General features: G+C 41.3%; 2 protein-coding genes and 1 non-coding gene across 14 annotated transcripts in view; 1 reads left to right on the forward strand and 2 right to left on the reverse strand.

The window, feature by feature from the left end:
- Positions 1-9,660, forward strand: part of BPTF (bromodomain PHD finger transcription factor) — a 128,428-nt gene extending 118,768 nt beyond the window's left edge. For 11 of the 12 annotated variants that reach the window (XM_064495648.1, XM_064495650.1, XM_031468905.2 and 8 more), the window contains 2 exons: positions 3,571-3,757; positions 8,756-9,660. In XM_064495648.1, the coding sequence (XP_064351718.1) occupies positions 3,571-3,757; positions 8,756-8,792 (224 nt within the window). In that variant the 3' untranslated portion in view covers positions 8,793-9,660. The other variant, XM_064495645.1, reaches the window with a different exon arrangement.
- Positions 3,099-3,172, reverse strand: TRNAT-CGU (transfer RNA threonine (anticodon CGU)). The gene has a single exon. It is a non-coding gene; the product is annotated as a tRNA-Thr (tRNA).
- A 2,333-nt stretch (positions 9,661-11,993) lies between the features above and the next one.
- On the reverse strand, positions 11,994-18,238 carry C16H17orf58 (chromosome 16 C17orf58 homolog). Its single transcript, XM_031468906.2, has 4 exons — positions 18,108-18,238; positions 15,282-15,827; positions 14,841-15,032; positions 11,994-14,159 (listed from the first exon to the last, which is right to left on the reverse strand). Exons 1-4 carry the CDS (start codon positions 18,181-18,183, stop codon positions 13,969-13,971), a joined length of 1,005 nt encoding a protein of 334 aa, XP_031324766.2. The 5' UTR covers positions 18,184-18,238; the 3' UTR covers positions 11,994-13,968.
- Positions 18,239-19,875: the final 1,637 nt, after the last annotated feature.

Consider the following 19,875-nt stretch of genomic DNA (forward strand, 5'->3'; position numbering starts at 1 on the left):
CAGATGTGAATAATCTTTGAGAAAGTACCTGGGGTGTTTATTTAAATAAATAGATAAATCCTGCTTCTAGAAATAAAATAAAATATAGAAAACTTAGGAAATAGGAAAAAAATAAAATACACTTTGGATCTGAATGCTATCAGATTTTGGTGTGTTCTTGTGTGTGTGTGTGTGTGAAAATTGAGGTCATATAATAAATGTTTCTAACAGTCATCTTCCTGTGTCATTAATTTTCAATAACATGTTTTTAATGGCTTTATATAGTCTGTAAATTGAATATGCCTTAACTTATTTAACCAAAATTCTTTTCTTGAAGAGCTAGAATGTTTTCCTGTCTTTTTCTTTTCCTTCTTATTACCACCAAGGTAAACATCATCTTATGTAGTTATGTATTAAAGGTAATTCAGATCTCCCAAACATCTTTTTTTTAAATTTTTTTAACATTTTTTATCGATTTATAATCATTTTACAATGTTGTGTCAAATTCCAGTGTAGAACACAATTTTTCAGTTATACATGAACATATATATATTCATTGTCACATTTTTTTCTCTGTGAGCTACCATAAGATCTTCCAAACATCTTATTGAAAGAAAATTTAAAGTTACAGAGCAGTACCTGGGTTTTAAGCAGTAGACAATTGTATATTTTCTAAGAGTACGTGTTTTTACAGATGCACAGAAAATGTCTGGAAAGGTCTAGACTAAATTGAACATAGTCATTTCTCGTAGGTGTGTGAGGAGCCAGCAAGATCAGCAGCTTTTATTTTCTTAAACAGAAATAGGGTTATAAGGAATATCGTGTTTTAAAACATACTTTGTAAGCTTGTTAGTACCTTTTTCACATCAGCTGGGGTGTTAGAGCGTTTTTAATTGCATGAAATTAAGATAGTGAATCACTCCCTATGATAGATTTTTCAGTTGTGTGCAGTTTTTGCTACTTTATATAAATGCCACTTCTGTGAACATCTTTGCGCATCTGCTTTCTACGATTACAATTTCTATGTCAAACAGTGTATATACTTTTTAGGCTTTTGATAAATATTTTCAGATTGCACTTCAGCATACTGAACCAGTTTCCACTGATAATGTTTATCTGTGCCGTCTCTCTGCATGCTTGAAAACACTTTGAGCATTATCACACTTTTGAGGGGAAAATTTTTCCTTTGCAAATATTTATTTCAAAGTAATGTGTTTGCTGTGCAAATGCAGGTGTCACAGAGAGGTAGAGAGTAAAATGTAAAATTTCCTGCCACTCTCAAGTTCTCCCTTAGAGGTAACCTCTGTTAACAGGCTGATGTTACCATTTTTAATTTCTGCTAATTTGGACAAAGGAAATGACTCTTGGGCTTTGTGTATCTCAGTAACTAGTGATGTGCTGACTGAACTTTTTTTGCGTGCCTTTCCTTTTTATGTATTTTGCCATTTTGCTCATTGTCAATGTTATTTAAGAGTTATTTATATACTAGGGATGTTTAAAAGTTTTGTGGTAACTTTTTGTCATATGATAGTTTTTTTAACTTTTTTTTTTCTTTTGAGGAGGGAGGTAATTACGTTTATTTATTTATTTATCCTTAGAGGAGGTCCTGGGGATTGAACCCAGGGCCTCATGCATGCTAAGCATGTGCTCTAGCGCTTGAGTTATACCCTCCCCCCACATTTTTTAATTCATATCTATTAATTATTATGAATTCTACCTTCAGAGTCATGCTTCTAGTCTTTTTCTCTACTCCAGATATATAAATATTCAGCTATATATTCTACAAGTACTTTATTTTTTTTAAAGGATACCTAGTTAAGTTGGAATCATAAAATGTCCAAGCACCACTCACATACTTTGATACAATTAGTCAATCAGTAAGTACCTAGAACTTCAGTAGGAAAATGGTGATATCCTGGGGTAGTGTGTTAAGCAGTCCTTTTCCTGTACAGCCTACGTAACCTGCACAGGATGGATGTGCCCAGGGTTTTGTTCGGAATTTAATCAGGCGGGGTGCATTTTTGCAGTGTTCTTGTTTACACATTTTTCCCCCATCTACATAAAGTGGAACTATCAAAGATGAATGTGTTTTTTAATATGTGTGTGTGTGTGTGTGTATGTATATATATATATGTCATAAAATTGGCCATTTTCACTTTTATATGCATAATTCAGTGATGAATTACATTTATTTCTGCCTTTAAATTTTTATCCACCAGGGTGACTTTGGCATATAGTGTGAAGTAGAATTTTTCTTCAAATACAGGTTGCCCCATGGTTGCCACATGCCAATTTATTAATGAATTGTTCCTTTCTCTGCTTATTTGAAATGATATCCTCAACTCTTATGCTGAATACAGTTAGACCTGTTCCTGTGTTAAGTTCAGTTCCACTGATGTTTGTGTCCTCCACGCTTTTCATTATCACGGCTTTATAATGTTTTTTAATATCTCCTTGATTAAATTTTCTCTTATTAGTTTTATTTTTCAAGTGTTTCTTAGATAATCTTAAACTTATATTTTTTTGACTGAACTTTAAAATCATTTTCTCAAGTTCTAAAATAATCATTGAGATTTAGTTTGGAATTGTATTATCTGTCAATCTATCAGTCCTAGACTGATTTGGGATCACTGGCCTTTTACTCTCCTGGATTTTTGTGTCCTGTTGGATATGGAATTTTCCTTCAAACATAACAGGACCTAATGTTATTTCAGGTAGATTTAGCTCAGTATATTCCAAAATAGTTTCCTGTGTACCACCCTAATAATTTTTGTCATTTCTCCATCCTATCTCTGCTATTACATACTAGTATCTTTATTCGTATCAGCTAATATTGTTCCCTTACGTTTTAAGTAGACACTTTATATCATTACCAACATAATCTGTAAGTCAATATCACTCATCACCAATATAACAATAAAAATTTTTTTAAAAAATGATGTTATTAAAGTCTAATACAAGGGTCACAAAATCAGAGATTTTATTCTTTTTTTAAATTTTACTTTTTGACAGTTTTTTGGGGGGTAATTAGGTTTATTGCTTGATTTTTATTTTAGTTTTTTGGGTTTTTGTTTTTTGTGGGGAGGGGTAATTAGGTTTATTTACTTATGTATCTCTTTAGACGAGGTACTAGGGATTGAACCCAGGACCTCATGCATACGAAGCACACATTCTACCACTGAACTATACCTTCATTTTGTTCTTAATTCTGGATTCCTCCTTTTTGTATATGTAATATACTTAATTAATTGTTTGCATGTGAAAATATGTATACTTAGATATGTATTGATCATGTTGGCGCAGTGTTTCCTTTATCTCAAACCAAAAGAGCTGTTCTCTCTAGTTAACTGAATGTAAAGACCTTTCTTAACAGTAACCAAGATTTATATTTTGGACCCCGAATCAAAAACAAGATTGGAAAAGTGCTCCTCTTTTCTTCGTGAATTGCTGAGTAGTCTTCGCTGGTAAACTGGTTGGTTCCAGGACTGCTTGGGCAGGATATGTGTTTTCTTGCTTGTCAGAACTGCGGGCAGTATTCACATTGGAACAACCTTAAAGCTTTGAAAATCTTTTACATTTTGTGTTTTTAAGACCTTGCCACCATGGAAGAAAGAGTACAAAGAAGATATTACGAAAAGCTGACGGAATTTGTAGCAGATATGACCAAAATTTTTGATAATTGTCGTTACTACAATCCAAGTGACTCCCCTTTTTACCAGTGTGCAGAAGTTCTTGAATCATTCTTTGTACAGAAATTGAAAGGATTCAAGGCTAGCAGGTAAGCAGATGTGTTGAGTGCTCTGAATTAATGCAGCTCTTCAGATTCTATACTGTCCTAACAGCCAATGCAGTTTATGGTAAACCTGCAAATAAAGACTCTTAAAAAAAAAAATTAAGACTCTAGCATTAAGATATACTGTCAAGGACAAGTGGACAGACTCAGTCATGAGGAATTGCTGAGTTTGTTATTATGATCTGCTTAAAATTTGAATCATTTTTTAAAATACAAACAACATACGAATGTAAGATACTGTCTTAAATGCCACAGGGCCCTTACAAAGGTAACAGTAAGAGTTCTTGCTCTCACTGAGTTTACAGAAGTACAAAAATGACTATTCTATAGGGGAGAGTAAGGGGGAGACCACGGAGGAGGAGATGTAAGCACTTTCTCTTTCATTTGAGCTTGCTGTATCTTTGAAATCATAAAGTGTTTTATTTTCCTGGGTATTTTTTTTTAGGCAAAACTGGACTTTAATCTAAGTCCACAGACCTTTTCTTTGAACCTGTAGTAACATGAAGGCACCGAGCACCTTTGCATGGTATTCGGGTACTGTGATCTTCACGCCTTCTGTTTGTGAACCTCAGCACCCCCTCCTTCCCAAGCCGGTGACTTTCTTCCTTTCAACAGAGGCCTGTTTTCCTTTCTTTTGAGAGCTGCCACCGCTCTGTAGCCCCAGGATTCATTGCTCACCAGCCCCCAGCGCTCAAGCTTGATCCTCCCTAGGTAGTCAGAGGGTGGGTCTCGGCCGGGATGGTGGGCCTGGGCATCTTTATTATCTGATGAACTCTGAAGGGACTGTGCATACCAAAACTAAGAATCAGTGCTGTACCTCGTAATTTTTAGGAAAAACCCTTAAGGTGTTTTGTTTCTCTCCTTCTCCTATAGCAAGGTAGATCAAGGACTGTATTTTAGAGTCAGTTTACATAAACTGCAAGTGAAAGACAAGCCCAACTGAAGTATCCTGTCTCCTTCTCAGCAAGGGAATCAAAAACTATAGGGAGGGAAGGAAGGCAGGCAGGCAATATAGACCAGTAGACTTCACAAATCTCTAAAGCTTTCCTATTTTTATCATTACCTGTTAACCCATTAGCTGTGAAACTTAAAATATAAGAGGACTGACAATATGACAGAGTCCCCAGGAAGCTAATAATAAAGGAATAAAAAGGGATAAACTCAGAGTAGTGAAAAGAATATGGTAGAAGTTAGTTAGCTGAGGAGATTTCAGCAGATTCTGGAACGCACACTGCAGATGGAGGAAGGCTGGCTGTTGGAGGCAGGCAGGCTGCAGCCAGACCCCTCCCAGAGGGCTCCTCAGCAGAGGTGACAGCCTTCCCGGTGACAGCCTCCCCACCCACAGGACCCCAGACAGCCTCCAACACAGAGATTCTAGAACAGAATAGAAAGCCAGAGAGTAAGAGAAGAGAGGAATCAACTGAATCTCTGTATACGGGCCAGGCACCCTCCCTGACCCCAGTATACACATCTGCGTAGGAAGCCTAAAGAACCAGAGGAACACAGGGTTCTTCTCCAAAGAGACAGAGTAAACTGTCTGCAGAGAACTAGGGTCTACAGAAGAGAATTGGACCCAGAGAAAATCTCCTGCTCTCTGAAGGATCGGCTCCCTCTTTCTAACATTGTGGTTCAACATGATAATTCACCCACCTCCACCCCAGAAGGAATATTTAGCAACCTGGAGACATTTCTGTTTGGCACACTTGGAGGTGGAAAGTGGTACTGGCATCTCAAAGGCAGAGGCCAGAGATGCTGCTAAACATCCTACAAGGCACAGGACAGCCCCCCACAACAAAGAATTATCCAGCTCCAAAGTGTCAGTGGTGTTGAGATTGAGAAACTCTGGTCTAAAGCAAAGCCTGCCAGTCAGTAAGCCGTACACACGGGCACAGGGCCCTCCAGGCACCTGCCTGGGCTGTTAACTTACTCTTCTTAGGTGGGAACGGACAGCCAGGAACGGCCAGATACTGAAGGAAGGCCTGCAGTGTGAAGGAGAAAGGTCAGTGTAACAAAAAGTAGACGCCAGAGAGAACAAAAGAGAACTTTAAAAGCAAGCCTCCAAATCATGTCCTGAAAGAAAATTTAGAAGATATTGCAACTTCAAAATGGTGAACAGGATATTAGGAATAAAGAACAATCTGAGAAAAAGAGTAACTGGAAAAAATTTAAACTTACTGCAAGCATTGAAAGTTCAAATCAAGGAACTCTCTCAATGTAAAGAACAAAAAGACAAGGAGATGAAAAATACAAGAAAAAAATGCTACAGAGTACCCAGTATTCACTTAGTGGAAATTCCAGAAAGAGAAGACAGACAGAGGAGAGGAAACTATGAAAAGACCACTAATATAAGAAAAATTTCCAGAGCCACCCGGCTGAGAGGCCCAAGAACAAATCCAAGCAGAACGAGTCATTCACTCAACAAATGGTTCTTGAGCCCCTGCTGTGTGTCAGATATTGAATGTAGCAGTGGCTAAAACAAAGTTCCGGCTCTCTGTGGGGCTTACATTCTTGTGGGAGAGGAAGACAGAGCCAGGGCGGGGCCGGGGAACCGTGAGGACAGTTGATAAACAAACATACAGGCCAGCTGGGCAAATGGGAAGGGTCCACCCCACAGACACAGGAGTGTAAAATTTCCAGATGCCAAGGACAAAAAGAAGCTCTTCTGAAAGCGTCTGGAGAGGATAAAGCAACCTATAAAGTAACAGGAATTAGACTGGTATCGGCTTTTCTCTAAGAACACAGAATGCTAGAAGATTATAGTGGAATAAATCCAAAAGTTTGAGGAAAAATGATTTTCAGCCTAGAAGTCTGTCCAGGCAAACAACCAATTGTAGAGGCAGAATAAATACATATTCAAGTCACACAAGGACTCAGAAAGGGCCTCCTTCCTGTGCATCCTTCCTTTTTAGCAAGTTATTTTAAGACGTGCACTAGCAAAATAAAGAAGCAAATTAAGAAAACAGAAGACCTCGGATTTCAAGAGAGCAATGGGAGTTACTCTGCCCCAGGGTGACAGTTGTACGGCAGGCCTGTGGAACAGGGAAACGGAGCCCTCCCAGGAGGGATGTGACTGGAGGGGAAAAAATTAGATAATTTAAAAATGTAAGGGGGGAAATGAAAGGCAATTAGAAACTCCATGAAAAGCAAAAAGTTGTGTAGGTCACTAAGAATGCCCTCTTAGGTAAAGAGTAGGTGCTACAGAGAAAAGTACTTACCTAGTCATAATAATGTAAACAGTACGTTGATTTTCGACTTTCAGAATCAGTCTGTAGACAAAGCCTGGGAAGGCTGCATTTTAACTTTATTTTAATTTTAAATTGTAGAGAAATAAAACTTGGACTCAAGAAGGGAGGAGGGAAATGCTTACATGAGCTCATTTCTCATTTGCCATAACAGGATTTAAACAATATAAAAGCTGATGAGGAGTAGCAGTGTATGAAATCTAACTATCAAAGAACTGAAAGTTCAAAGTGATTGATGCTGGAGAGCTCGGTCTTGAGGTTGGGCAAGACAAGACAGGGGGCCGCAGCTTACCATAAACCCTCCGTGCTTTTGATTCGTACCTCATGTAGTTATCACTCTGATTCAATTTCTCAGAGTGCTTTTTTTAATTGGAAAGGCTTTAGCATTTGAAGGTAACTGTGAGGTGCCAGCTGAGGGGTTTGAATCCCACCCTGCTGAGGGGAGTTCTGCACAGTAAAGGGGCCGCTTAGGAGAGCTTGCCACCTGGTTACTTTGTGTAGCTTCTTATTATATTCTAGTTTATATAATTTTTAAATTTTATTTATTTATTTGTTTGTTTAATAGCAGTACTAGGAATTGAACCCAGGACCTCGTGCATGCTGAGCTATACCTCCACCACTGAGCTATACCTTCCCCCCTATATAATTTTTTATTAAAGAGCACAGGAGCCAGTTGACAAGTATACTCACATCTGCTTAAGTAAATAAAATGTGAAGAGATGTTAGGGAATTTTTCTTGATTTCTAGATTTAGGGGGGAATGAAACATACATGTAGCCAGTCATTGAACTTTATTTATGGATTTCCAGTATTTGCTGTATATTCTCCCCATTTTAAATTTATGATCTCTGGCATTATTTTCATAACTGCTCTTTGTTATAATTCACCATTTATGCCATCCGTGTTCTTTCTTTTCTTACAGATTGTGATATCTTTAGTCTGAATTTTTAACTGGAATCAGAACTGGATGTTGGGGTCACTCTTTCTCTTATTGTACCACGTGATTACCTAATTCATAATTGCCCCCCAAAGTTCAGATTAGCTAATACAATTTTTTAATGTTTTTTTAAAAAGATGTATAGTAGTAAACAGTTTATTCTAGCAGCCATGTTGAACAATGTATTTAAGAATTGTAAACTCCTGGAATACTGTATTTATATACACTTACTGCAACAGAACATGCTTGATAACTGTACAGTAATTTTGTTTTACTAACGAAAGTTGTGAATAAAACTGTGAAACTAGAAAGGAGACTTTCTGGACTTTGATAGAAACATGTGATTTTAATACTGCTTTTTCTCTTAACACTTTTTCTTTCATCTTCCCCAGCTCAATGTGAAAAAGTGCACACACACACACACTCATGCACACACACACACACTCATGCACACACACACAATACTCATGCACACACACTTTTTACCTCAGTGGTAATGTTTCTGTAAATGTCTCTATTTGTCCCTGTGTCTAAAAATGTTGTATTGGACAAACACACATAAATATATATATATATCTTTTTTAATATTGGCTTTTTCCAGTGCATTGTCATGTTTAGTGTACAGTGAGAAATTTTAGTATTATAGGTTAAAAATTTCTTACTTGTTCTCATATATTGCTTGCCAAGGGTGAATGAAAGAACATGGCTGCTTCCCTCAGACAGACTGACCTTGGCGTCCACATAAAGCATCATGTTTTCAAAAATGAAGGGTGCTTAATTGTTCCCTTTTTTCTGTATTCTGTAGGTCTCATAACAACAAACTGCAGTCTACAGCTTCTTAAAGTTCACCGTGTTAACCTAACATAAAACACAGCAAGAATCTGGTTGTCTGAACTATTTTAAATTAAGGAGCCAGATGTTTTTAGTCAGGTTATCCTGACAAGACTTGACCTAAACTTCGTTTTTATTGGTCATAACAGTCCAATTATATTCTTGGCCAATTTTGTCCAACGGACAAAGGAAAAGCAAAGTCAACGACACCATTATCTTGTCAAGATCAAATGGTTTTACTCTTGTGGCAGAAGCGGGAAAACTTTGTTTATTGAAAAAAAAAAAGAAAAAAGAAAGCAAGAAAAAAAGATAATATGGGGTCAAGTATAACTCCATGGAAATGCCACGTCTGCTCTTCAGTGAAGAAGCTGGTTTAGAGTCTCACAGAAAACTTTTGACTGTATTTATTTATTGTTGCAAAAAAGACGCTTTTTTATTGCTGCCCTCATTTGTCAGCTAATTATTTTTTCTTATAAAATCCAGCCCCGGTTACATGTAATCCATTCTGTATCTTATCATGATTCCTGTAGGTAAAAGTACAAGACGACCTCTAGATGTCTTTTCTTTCTATGAAAGGAGCTGCTATGTACACATGTGCACAAACACACAACTGGGAATCAACGAGTTTATTGTTCATGGTAGATAAAAATTACGCTTGCATAAAGGTTGGGCAAAGTGGTCCTGGACTACAGACTCTGTTGCCTTGAATAGAACAGTCCAATTTGTCATTTCCTCTGCACCAGGCTAAAATGAGTAAAAACTATTTGAAGGTATCTTGTTTGTAAACATTTGTCAGATTCTAATTTTTTTCTTTTTGTATTAAAATTCAACTATGGATGTATATGAAACAAAATAAATGGAGACAATTTTTCTCCCACAGACGGTGTCTTTGAATGTGCGCTAATGATTACCTGTAAGCCTTTGAGGGGAAAGGGAGGGCTGCAAGGTAAATCAAAGGCAGAAGGATCTGACTGTACCTGGATTTCTGCAGGGTAGGAGTGGTCCTTCATTTCCTAGTTCCCAGCCCACTGTCATCACGTCAAAGAAAAATCTCCAGGGGTGCTAATCCTGTTGCATCGATCGATCGGACTAATAAAAAAGGAAGTGTGACAAAATACGCATTGCCTTCCTCTGTGCATTGTATGACACCAGGCAAGTTACCAGCTACAGACCGCTACTTATATTTTATGAAGGGTTTTTTTTGTTTGTTTTTTTTTAAATGACTTCATCCTTTTTGTATTTTGTTTGTTGGTTGAGTTGTTTTGGGGTTTTTTCCACATAAGAAAAAGTAGTGTAAGTAGTAGGGGGGAAAATGGAAACAGCAGAGGAAGGTGTGTTCTGCCTGTTTTTTCTTTCAGTGTCCTAACCTCACACATTGTATTTCTACCTTGTAATAATAGCGTCTGTAAGATCTGCCATAGTTGGTTTACGCAGCTTTGCAAAAATTTTACTAGATTTTGCACTAATTCGTATTAGCTTTGTCCTACCAAGTTCTGGGATTTATCTAATTACTGTTTTTTAAAAGTTTCCTTCTGTTTAATACTGCCCTGCTATGCAAAACCTTGCCCGGATCTCAGTTTCTTAAAAGAAAGACGTTGCTACCGTTCCTGATTCTTTCTTACTACAGGCTCAGGTGTACCAGTTATTCCGGGTTAATTTTATCTAATGAAGCCCATTCCTTTTTGTACATAAAAATGTCACTTAAACCTGTGCTTACAAACAAAAGAGACTAATTGCTCAATATTGAAAACATGGAAACAAAGTTTTTGCCTAAAATATTAACATTGGAAGTAGTCAAATGTAGGTTATTTTGTCCTTTTACTTTTTAAAAAATGTTACATGTTGTATGCACTGTGCTGATGCAAGAATCCTACATTTTAATGAATTATAAAATTATTCTGCATCTCATCAAGTCACAGTATTTCTGTACTATTTATTCATATATATACAGATACAGATATATATGGGCTTAACCATTTACAACTTGTTGCGGCAAGAACTTTCCTACCTGTAGGCAATAGATTGCTATGTTTTTAACAGATTGTGGCAAATTCTAAACAGCAATTCTTTTTGTACGTAATAGGACATTTCATCCTAGAAAAATAAAGTAATGTTTTTGACATTGGATTTGGTGCAGTTTCTAATGAAACAATGGTTGGTTGGTTAATATATTTTCTGTAAATGTTGGCACTGCCAAAGTGTACAAAAAAGGGTAAATTTTATGGGACTCCTCAGACTGGGAAGATGTTAATTTCATATGTGTATTTAGTATTGTAAAGCCTTTTGCAAAGTCTATCACCATATAAATACACAGGCATTTTACAGTTTTATCAAGTACAGAGCTTTAGTCTTTCAAAAGTAATTTTTGGAAAAACATGCATTCTTATAACATATTATGAGTTTCAAAAGTTGCTCTTCTATGAATATTTGACAAGGTTCTGCTACTCAAATGAGATACGTATATTACAGCTATTTTGCCTTCAATATTCCAAGTAGTAGAATGCACATTTGTTATACTGTTGGGATTCAGATTCTACCCAGTCTTTGGGCTTGTAAATATACTTCATTTGCATCAATAGATTTCCTCTGCTAAAAGTATTTTCAGTGCCTTTTATTTTTCATCTGCCAAATTCACAATCCTTGAAACCATTTCATAAAAAGTATTTTCATAATACTGGTCAGGCTTTTTTCACCTACCCAAATTCTGCAGGATTTCTATTTCAGCTAATGTCCTGCAGTAGTTTAAAAAAAAAATATGAACTTTCAGAGATATTTTCTAAAGTAAAACAATTACCTTTTTATATTTCAAGTGGCCTGGAGTGTTATTAAGAGACACTGAGATTTGCTGTTGTTTTGTAATCTGCCCTCCTGGAATCTTTGAATAAAAGTTCTTTCCCCATTTCTCTTCATTTGCTAGGCAAATGCCCTGCATCTTTTGTGTGTTTCTGATATTAAAGAGCCATCCTGATGACCTTGTAAATCTGCACACACAGCCTCATGACGGAGGCTATTACCCATAAGTCTCAGATTTCTCATTCTTAGAATGAGAATGGTGGTCTCTCAAGGGCAAATAAGTGCTACATTTTTTTAAGTGATAAAGTCCTGTGCCTGAAATTGAAGTTACGCTTTGTAGGTAGTGGGTCAGTTTTTAGGTGTTTGCATATACAAGTGTTTGATCAACTTAAAAAAATGATTTTAAGAGAAATATAAACTAACAGTATCAAATGATATCTTTAATTAAAAGACAGTAAAAAGCTAGTTGCCCCCCCCACCGCCAAAAAAAAAAGCATGTTTTATAGACCTTTCCCTACCAAAAGAAAAACGTTTTTCTGATTGAGTTCTAACAGCTTGTTGAAAGAGGAACGTGCTGAGTTACTCTTGGCAACAGAGTATTTTATTGGTGAGGGACTTGTGCACCTAATCCTTCAGTTTTCGGAACACAAACCCATGTGCTAAGGAGAATCTATCAATAGGACAAAAGGACAAGGAACTACAGTGAATTTGTGAATTAAAATGTTCCATAAAATTCAAAGATTGTATCCAAGGTACTGACTGAATATTGAGAAGATTCTTTTAAACGTTTTTGCCTAACCTGGAATTCCCAGTCTCGTTCACTGCCTCCCGAGTACACCCCCAGACGCACAGCTGGCCTACCTCATTTGCACCTCACTTATCTTTCATTGCAAACCTGGGCTTCAGTGATGGCCTTAATTTTAATGAGGCAGTTTCTAAAAAGCTGGCCTGCCTGTGTTTGCCAAGGTGTACACGGGTCTTCAATGGCCACACAGAAGAACTGAATATGTACAGGATGTCAGGACAGGACAGAGGCTTCACAGCGTAAGACCCTGTGTGCTATTACAGACTAAAGACACATCTTGAGCTCCCGAATGCATCTCCTCTGAGACCAAATGGGCTGTTTTTCTCTCCTCAGTGCGGTTCCTTTTTATCCTTTCTTGAGGTAGTTAATATTCAATCATGGATGATCAGTGTCTGTTCACAGTGTTTCAAATTAACTGCAGCACAGCCTGGTCTTCTGAAAAAAAAAACTGTTAATGTCTTTATAGACTCAGGTATAAAATTAATCTTAAATTCAGTTAGCGATGAAATCTTTTTCAAGCCAACCGGAAAACATTTAAAATTCACATGTTTGCAAGCCATCATTAAATATTGGTTCCAGGGATTTTGGAGTAAGTTTGAGAAATGCTTTTTCCCAAACCTTTTGGGGCTCAGTGAGGCTAAAAAGCAAAAAAAAAAACAAAACAAAAAAGAACCACAAAACCCAAAAAACCAGCTGCATCCAAGATCTGATTTCAAGGCAAGATTTACTGCTTTATAAACACAAACATGATACTTGGTCTTAATAGAAAAATGACATCAGATAATACCCAGAATATGTTTGGCATCGGGATAGCTGCCAGTATGGCACAAACATGATTTTAGAAGCAGGAGGTGTGAAAAACTGTATCTTCTATCTTCGTACATCAGGAACACTTGTTAGAACAAACACTTGTTTGCTTCAATTAAGCCCTTCAGTACTCTTTTAAGTGTAAAACTTCTAATACTTGTCTTGGGCTCTGACTTTAGTGTTTGATCTAAATGTGATCTAAATGACATTTCATATGTCTGACTAGTGCACTTAACTGTTATGTACAGAATTTTAAATGTGATGGTTTTAGTATAAAATTTGGTTTGACTCACGATATAAACTATTCAAAACTGTATATTTAAAATCAAGGAAGTGTTTTTGTGAACTATTTCTACGGAAGAATGTATTTAAATTAAAATAATTAAAAATAAACAACATGAAGCAGTGATCTGTTAACTGGACAGGTCAGTTATCTGAGCTCTGTGACTGACCGGCACTACAGCTGAATAACTTTGCCCCGGAGCTTAGAAGCATACCATTTAAGAAGCATTTTGTGAATCAGAAAGTGACACCTTCAAGATCAGAGTCTGAACTCTGCAACTAGTTCTTAAAGGAGCTATGTGCCCTAAGCTAAAGGAAAATCCCATTACATGAGGATAGACCTCCTGCCTTATTGCTGAATTCCAAGTCTCATGATCCAGAAATGCCAGGCTGGTATTTTTTTTTTAATGGAAGTACTGGGGATTGAACCCAGGACCTCATGCATGCTAAGTTCATGCTCTACCACTGAGCTACACCCCACCGCACTAGGCTGGGATGTTTCAAATGCACTGGGTGTGAATTGCCCCTTGCACTTGCCCATCCCTTTTTCGGTTAAATCTTTTCACATAGCTGCTGCTGCTCCTGAGCAGTCCATCTCCTGGTCGGAGGCGCCCTCTCAGGACCTGAAGCAGAGCTGTAGGTAGCTGCCTTCTCTTATGGTAGATGTGGCCCATCACAATATACCTGCTGCCTGAAAAAAAAAAAAAAAAAGTCAAATTATAAATTCATAGCATCATTTAAATTCCATGAAACTCTAAGAAAATGTAAGGTCTTTAAGAAATGCCTAAGCTTGAGTCTATTATCTTGCTGCACCTGTTGAATCTCAGACATTTAACCCTCAGGCAACAGGTGTTAACAGCCTAGTGACTTATAAAACAGATTATTCAGTCTGCAGATAGCCAACACTACGAAACAAAGGTCCTAAACACAATGAAACAGTGGGATTTTACAGAGAACATATCTAGAAAGTGGGTTGGGCATTACCCTGTACAAACACACACACACACTCTCAAGCCCACCCCCCACCCCCAAGACTTAAAAACTCAGTCTAAACAGCTCCTTAGGCATCCCTTCTGTTAACGGTGTTCCGTCATTCACTCCATTTGTCAACAAATATTTACTGAGTGCCTGCTTTATTACTATCCGTGCTGTTCCCATCTTTAACAGCCCGAGGCGGGGGATCGCTGATAGAATTTAAATCATAGAGTAGCCGAAATAATACCTGTCGCCTAAATTCTATTCATTTTAGGATATCCCTCTCACCCAAAAAGGTACTGGGGTGACCGATTGAGACCGGGCTGGGGCATATCCAAGTTATAAATGGTGGCATAAAGTACACATATAAGATGTTCACTTAGATCAGTTTCAATACCAGGTTTAAATTCTGGACATGGCTTATTGCAACTGGAGGAGTCTAGGGCTAACATGTGGACTCGGAAGAAAAACCCGTCCGGAGTGATGTACAGGCGGTTCATCTTGTATAGCCCGTCCCGGTCCACCAGCAGAGTCACCAGCCGGATCCCTGTGCCAAGCACGTCCACATCATGCACGATTCCGTTCACTGCTGCTTTCAAAAAACAAAGAGTTTGGAGAAATGCATAGCTTTCATTTCCTCTTTCTCTCCCCAGTGCGTTTTTAACAAATCACCAAATAGTCCACACGGGTCTGGGGCCTGCAGCACCGAGTGGGTGGGTTTCTGTAGGGTTTAATTTAGGGGTCCCGGTGCACAGCCCGGCGCTCTCGGCTCGGAAAGGCTCGCCCGGCGGCCCGAGCTCGGCAGCCCGGGCCCGGGAGGAGTGCGGGCGGGGCTCACCGAACTCGCTGGCGCAGTAGGACTCGTGTTCGTCCAGGTCCGCCCTGCAGGCGCGCGCGCAGAGCTCGGCGCCAGTTTCCGCGTCCTCCCTTCCCGGCGGGCCGAGGCGCGGCGGCGGCGCGGGCGCGGGTCCCGGGGGCGGTGCAGCGGCGCGCGGCCGGTTGGGGTGGGCAGGAGAGGCGGAGGCCTCGGCGGCGCGCGCGGGGGGCCGCGCGGCCGGGAGGCGCAGGGCCCGGGCGCGCGCGCGCCGCGGGGAGTCCTCCAGTGCGGGCACGCGGCGCGGCGAAGCGCGGTTCTCGGCCTGCGCGAGGCGCGGGCTGGGCGGGCCGGGCGGGCCCGCGGGCGCGCGCGCGGCCTCCCGGAAGCCGGCCCGGTTCTCTGCAGGCGGCGGGGGCTTCCGGCGCCGCAGGTCCGACCAGGCGCGGGGAGAGTCTTCGGCAGCACGCGGCCGTCGCGGGGTCTCTGGGACCGGCTGCGCCTGGGGCCCCCGCGTCTCTTCCGCACTCGGGCTGCCGCCGGGGTCCGGCTTCCTGTGGGGCGGCGAGGCTGTAGGGAGAGAAGAGGAGAGGCCAGGGAGGCCGTCAGGGAGGAGAGGCCGAGGAGGCAGAGAGGAGAAGGGAGGGGAGGGGAGGGGGAGGCAGAGAGGGGAGGGGAGGCAACGGGAGGGTAAGAAGTGGGAGGCCGAGACCAGAGTGGAGGGAGGCCGAAAGGGGAGAGGAGGGGAGGAGAGGTGAGGCTAGGGAGGCTGAGAGAAGAGGGAAGGCAGGCAGAGACGAGGCTGCGGAGAGGAGGAGAAGCGGATTGGGGGAAAGAAGAAAGGGCTCTGGGAGGAGAGAGGAGATGGGGGACAATGTAAACTCAGCAAACACCTGCGAGAGGAGAGATGGGGAGGCCAGGAGACCTGGAAGTGAAGGAAAGAGAAAGGGAGGGGGTCGAGGAAGGCGCCCCTGGGGTTAAGAGGAGGAAACTTCCTCGGCTTCTGGTGAGCACAGGTTTCCTAGGCCCCAAAGGAAGACGGAGGTGAGGGTCCTGCCCTCTAAGAAAGAGGCCAACTAAGAACATTTTCCTCACCACTCAGTAGCTTTTAAAATTACAGCAACCTGTTTGTTCTAGGACTAAACATAACTGACAACTTTGGTTAAATAACAAACTCTTTTTGCCCTTTTATATGTGTGTGTGACATACATTTATACGTACACACATACATCCGCCTTTTTGCTGTGTACAGTTTGTTGAGAAAGTACCAAGAGCAAATCCAGAGGGAAAGGTCTCATGTTACAGGTTCTCCTGATTGTTTAAGCGCCCCTGACAACAGAACTATTTGATTTTCCCACCGTGTTTACACTGTCATCTTGGTCTCTGCAGAATCAAGCATTTGTGAGTGGATTTTTATCTGGCTTCTTGGACACCGCTTACTAGTAAACCACAACTTAGATTTTTAAAGCATGGCTGGGAGGCAGAGGCCCCTGGTTAAGTATAAAAGCACACAAATCCCTTACATGCCCCCCACCCCCTTTCCATGTGGAGAAGAATCTCCTAAATGGCATGGCATGGAAACAGATTTTTGAAATTATTAGTGATTTTCCCCAGCTCTGCAGGCAGGTTGGTGAGCAAACTTCAGCCAGCTTAGAAGCTGGGCAACTTTCCATGCCCAGTTACACAATATCACCTCCCCGTTTTCCTGGGTCCCAGTGCCCTCCAGACCGGCACAAGAGCCCGTCATTATTTTTCTATTGTTTTAACGTCTGGTTTGCTGCATTTCTCCTCTGGCATGGAAGAGTTGGGTCTGCCCATTTGCAGCTCTTGCATCACTTCATTTAAAGTGATTTATCTCGCCAAATTGACAGTCTCCTTTAAAATCAGCTTTCACCCGGCAATAATCGCCAGTTATAGTTCATGTTTTTGCAGAGAGGTTGATTCTGACTCATTATGTTCAACGTTGCCCATACACAGCTGAATAAAGTTCTGGTGGATATCCAATTCCTGGCTGTCAACTGTTGACCTCACAACTGCTTCCCCATTGATATCACCATCTGTTGTCATGGGAAAGATTGTCTGATATTTGGGTTAAATGCCACTGAAGTCATTCAATTTCCATGTGGAAAAATAACCCAAAGTAAATTGCCCTGTGAGGTGCGGAAGCTATTTTTCCCAGAGATAGCGAATCGAACAGAACATCCAAATAAAAGCAAAACAAAAGCACCTCCCTGCAGAGAACCTCTTATTTCTTCATTCCCTCAGTAATTTTCATCTCATGCATGAAATTGTGTGTGTGTTTTAAAGACTCAGGTGTCCCAAGGCCATTGGTTGGGACTGCAGGGAGAGGGGGGAAAGGTCCGATTTCGGCTCCCTTCGCCCCCAGCCCCGGCGGGACCCACCCAGCGCCTCTGATCGCCCGCGGGACGGGGACCCGGGCGCAGGGCGGACCCCGCGCTCCTCCCGGCGCCTGCCGCCCGCCCCGTCCTGAGAGCCCGGCCGGCACGGCTCCCGAAAGGCGCGCCACGACCCCTTTTGACACTTTCCCTCTTCCGTGATGGAGCAACTACTTAACATGCAAAGTTTTCTCCAGCCTGCCCGGCTCTCTCGAGATCATTTCAGTAGCTGAACTGGCTTCATTCCGAAAAGGCTGCCAAGACACACACAATCTTGGGGACACATTTTGCTCCTTTGGAACACGAACACGGACCTGGAGTCTTCTCTCTGGCAAGCCCTGACCCCTTTCTCGTCCCGCCCTTCATCGCGCCCTCTCCCCCCCCCACCCCCTCCACCCCCCCATCCCCCGGATCCCAGCCCCTCTCCCTGGGCTCAGCGTTTCATCGATCTTACCTTTTCTCTCCGCCACTGGGGCTTCGGGAGATGATCCAACGATCAAACAGAGGAGCCAGAAAGCTCTAGCTGTCATGTTTGTAGACACGGTTCCCAGGCTCTAAAACTGAGCCTGGGCTTTTGCTCTTTCTCTCCCCCCACCCCTTCTCCACACCCCCACCCCCGTTCATGCTAATGAGGGGCAGCCTTTGGGGAAACGGGAATCACTCACTGAACAGACCATTGGAACAAAACCGAGCTGCAGAGATTTCTCCCACCTCCTAAGGGGGACGAGCACTTGGCCTCTCAAAGTTGTCCCTGGGAACGTCTGTCCTGTGATCTGTGAGCAATAAGAGCATCAAATCCTACACCATAAACCCGTGTGGGTTTGCCGGCAGGAGTGGGGAGGAGGCGAGGGTGGGGTGGCCAGTGAAGAGAAGGGTGCTGAGGGGCTGAGGGACAGGGTGGGAGAGAAAGAATGATAGGGAGTTTTTCTAGATTAAGTCAACAACAAATAGGCAAATTAGTGCTTAAGACACTTCGGGCTTGTGGAAGGGAGGCGATTCCAGATGACAGAAAATATGTCCCGGAATGTGTCAGGGATTCCGAGAGGAACCAAGTCACTACATCCTAGGTTTGGTTACACTATTTTACTATATATACAGTATTTATATTCTAGAATCAGAAAGGGGGGAAAAGCCTCAATAAAAGAGTTTTTCTTCTCCCTCCTCCTCCTCCCAAATGAAATTGGTATCTAGTTGGCTAGATTCATCAAGCCCATAAGAGTGCCTTTTACCCACCAGATGCAAGAGGACCAAGAAGTAAAAATCCTTCCCAGCTCTCTAGTGATGGCTCATCTCCTCAAGAAAGGTGGATTTTTTTTCTTTCTTTCTTTGTAAGAAAAACTCATTCCCTACTTAGGTCTGAATTCTTGAAATGGCTCTGTATATCGGGTCCTGAGCTAAGGACCCTTTCCCTCAGATTGAACAGAAACAGCATTCACCAAAGGGGTAAGTAAGCTCACCATAGTAAACCCACAGCCTTACCGACCTGTATCTCATTTCAACAGCTTCAAATCCAAAAAGAAGTGGAAATGCATTGAAATGAAGGCATTTTTTTCGGAAGCACATGAGCCAACAGTGAGATGCAGCTGCTAAAAGAAATAACGAACTTTTGCTGGGGGGTGGGGGGTGGGCAGGGGGATCATGTTTTCAAGAAAGACACTGGAAAGCTAGAAGGAAAAAAATAGGGCAGTGAAAGGGCTGGACTCCATCATGGTCAAGATCTTTTGGAGGAACTGGGGATAGGCACACAAAAACATGTTATATTTTTGGGTAATAACGAGTAGGTAGAAGATTTCAAGTGATAGGTTTAATTTCAGATTAAGAAAGAATATTCTAACTAAGATCTCCAAGAGAGCAGGCTGCTTTGAAGGATTGTGACAATGAAGTCCTGGCCATTGGGGGTATCCAAAGAGTATATGATTCAAAGACACTGTAGAACAGGTTCCTGAATTAGGTGTGTTGTGGTTTGAGGGCTGCGGTGAGATAAATCAGTTCTAGAGAGGAGCTGGCTGTCTAGTCACAGGCTAACAATATGTTGGAGGGAGGTCCCTATGTCTGTAGTCTGGTCCTCAACTTTCCTCAGCTTGAAACTCAGTTTTGTCAAGGGATCAGATTTATGGGACCAACTCATGTTAACCAAACTCATAAAAAGCAGATGTATAAACCAGAATGATGCTTATTAATTTGCAATAGAGAGGATCTTGCAAAGGTGATTGAGAGGTCTA

Source organism: Camelus dromedarius, chromosome 16 (assembly GCF_036321535.1).
Source record: "Camelus dromedarius isolate mCamDro1 chromosome 16, mCamDro1.pat, whole genome shotgun sequence".
In the NCBI taxonomy this organism is placed as follows: Eukaryota; Metazoa; Chordata; class Mammalia; order Artiodactyla; family Camelidae; genus Camelus; species Camelus dromedarius.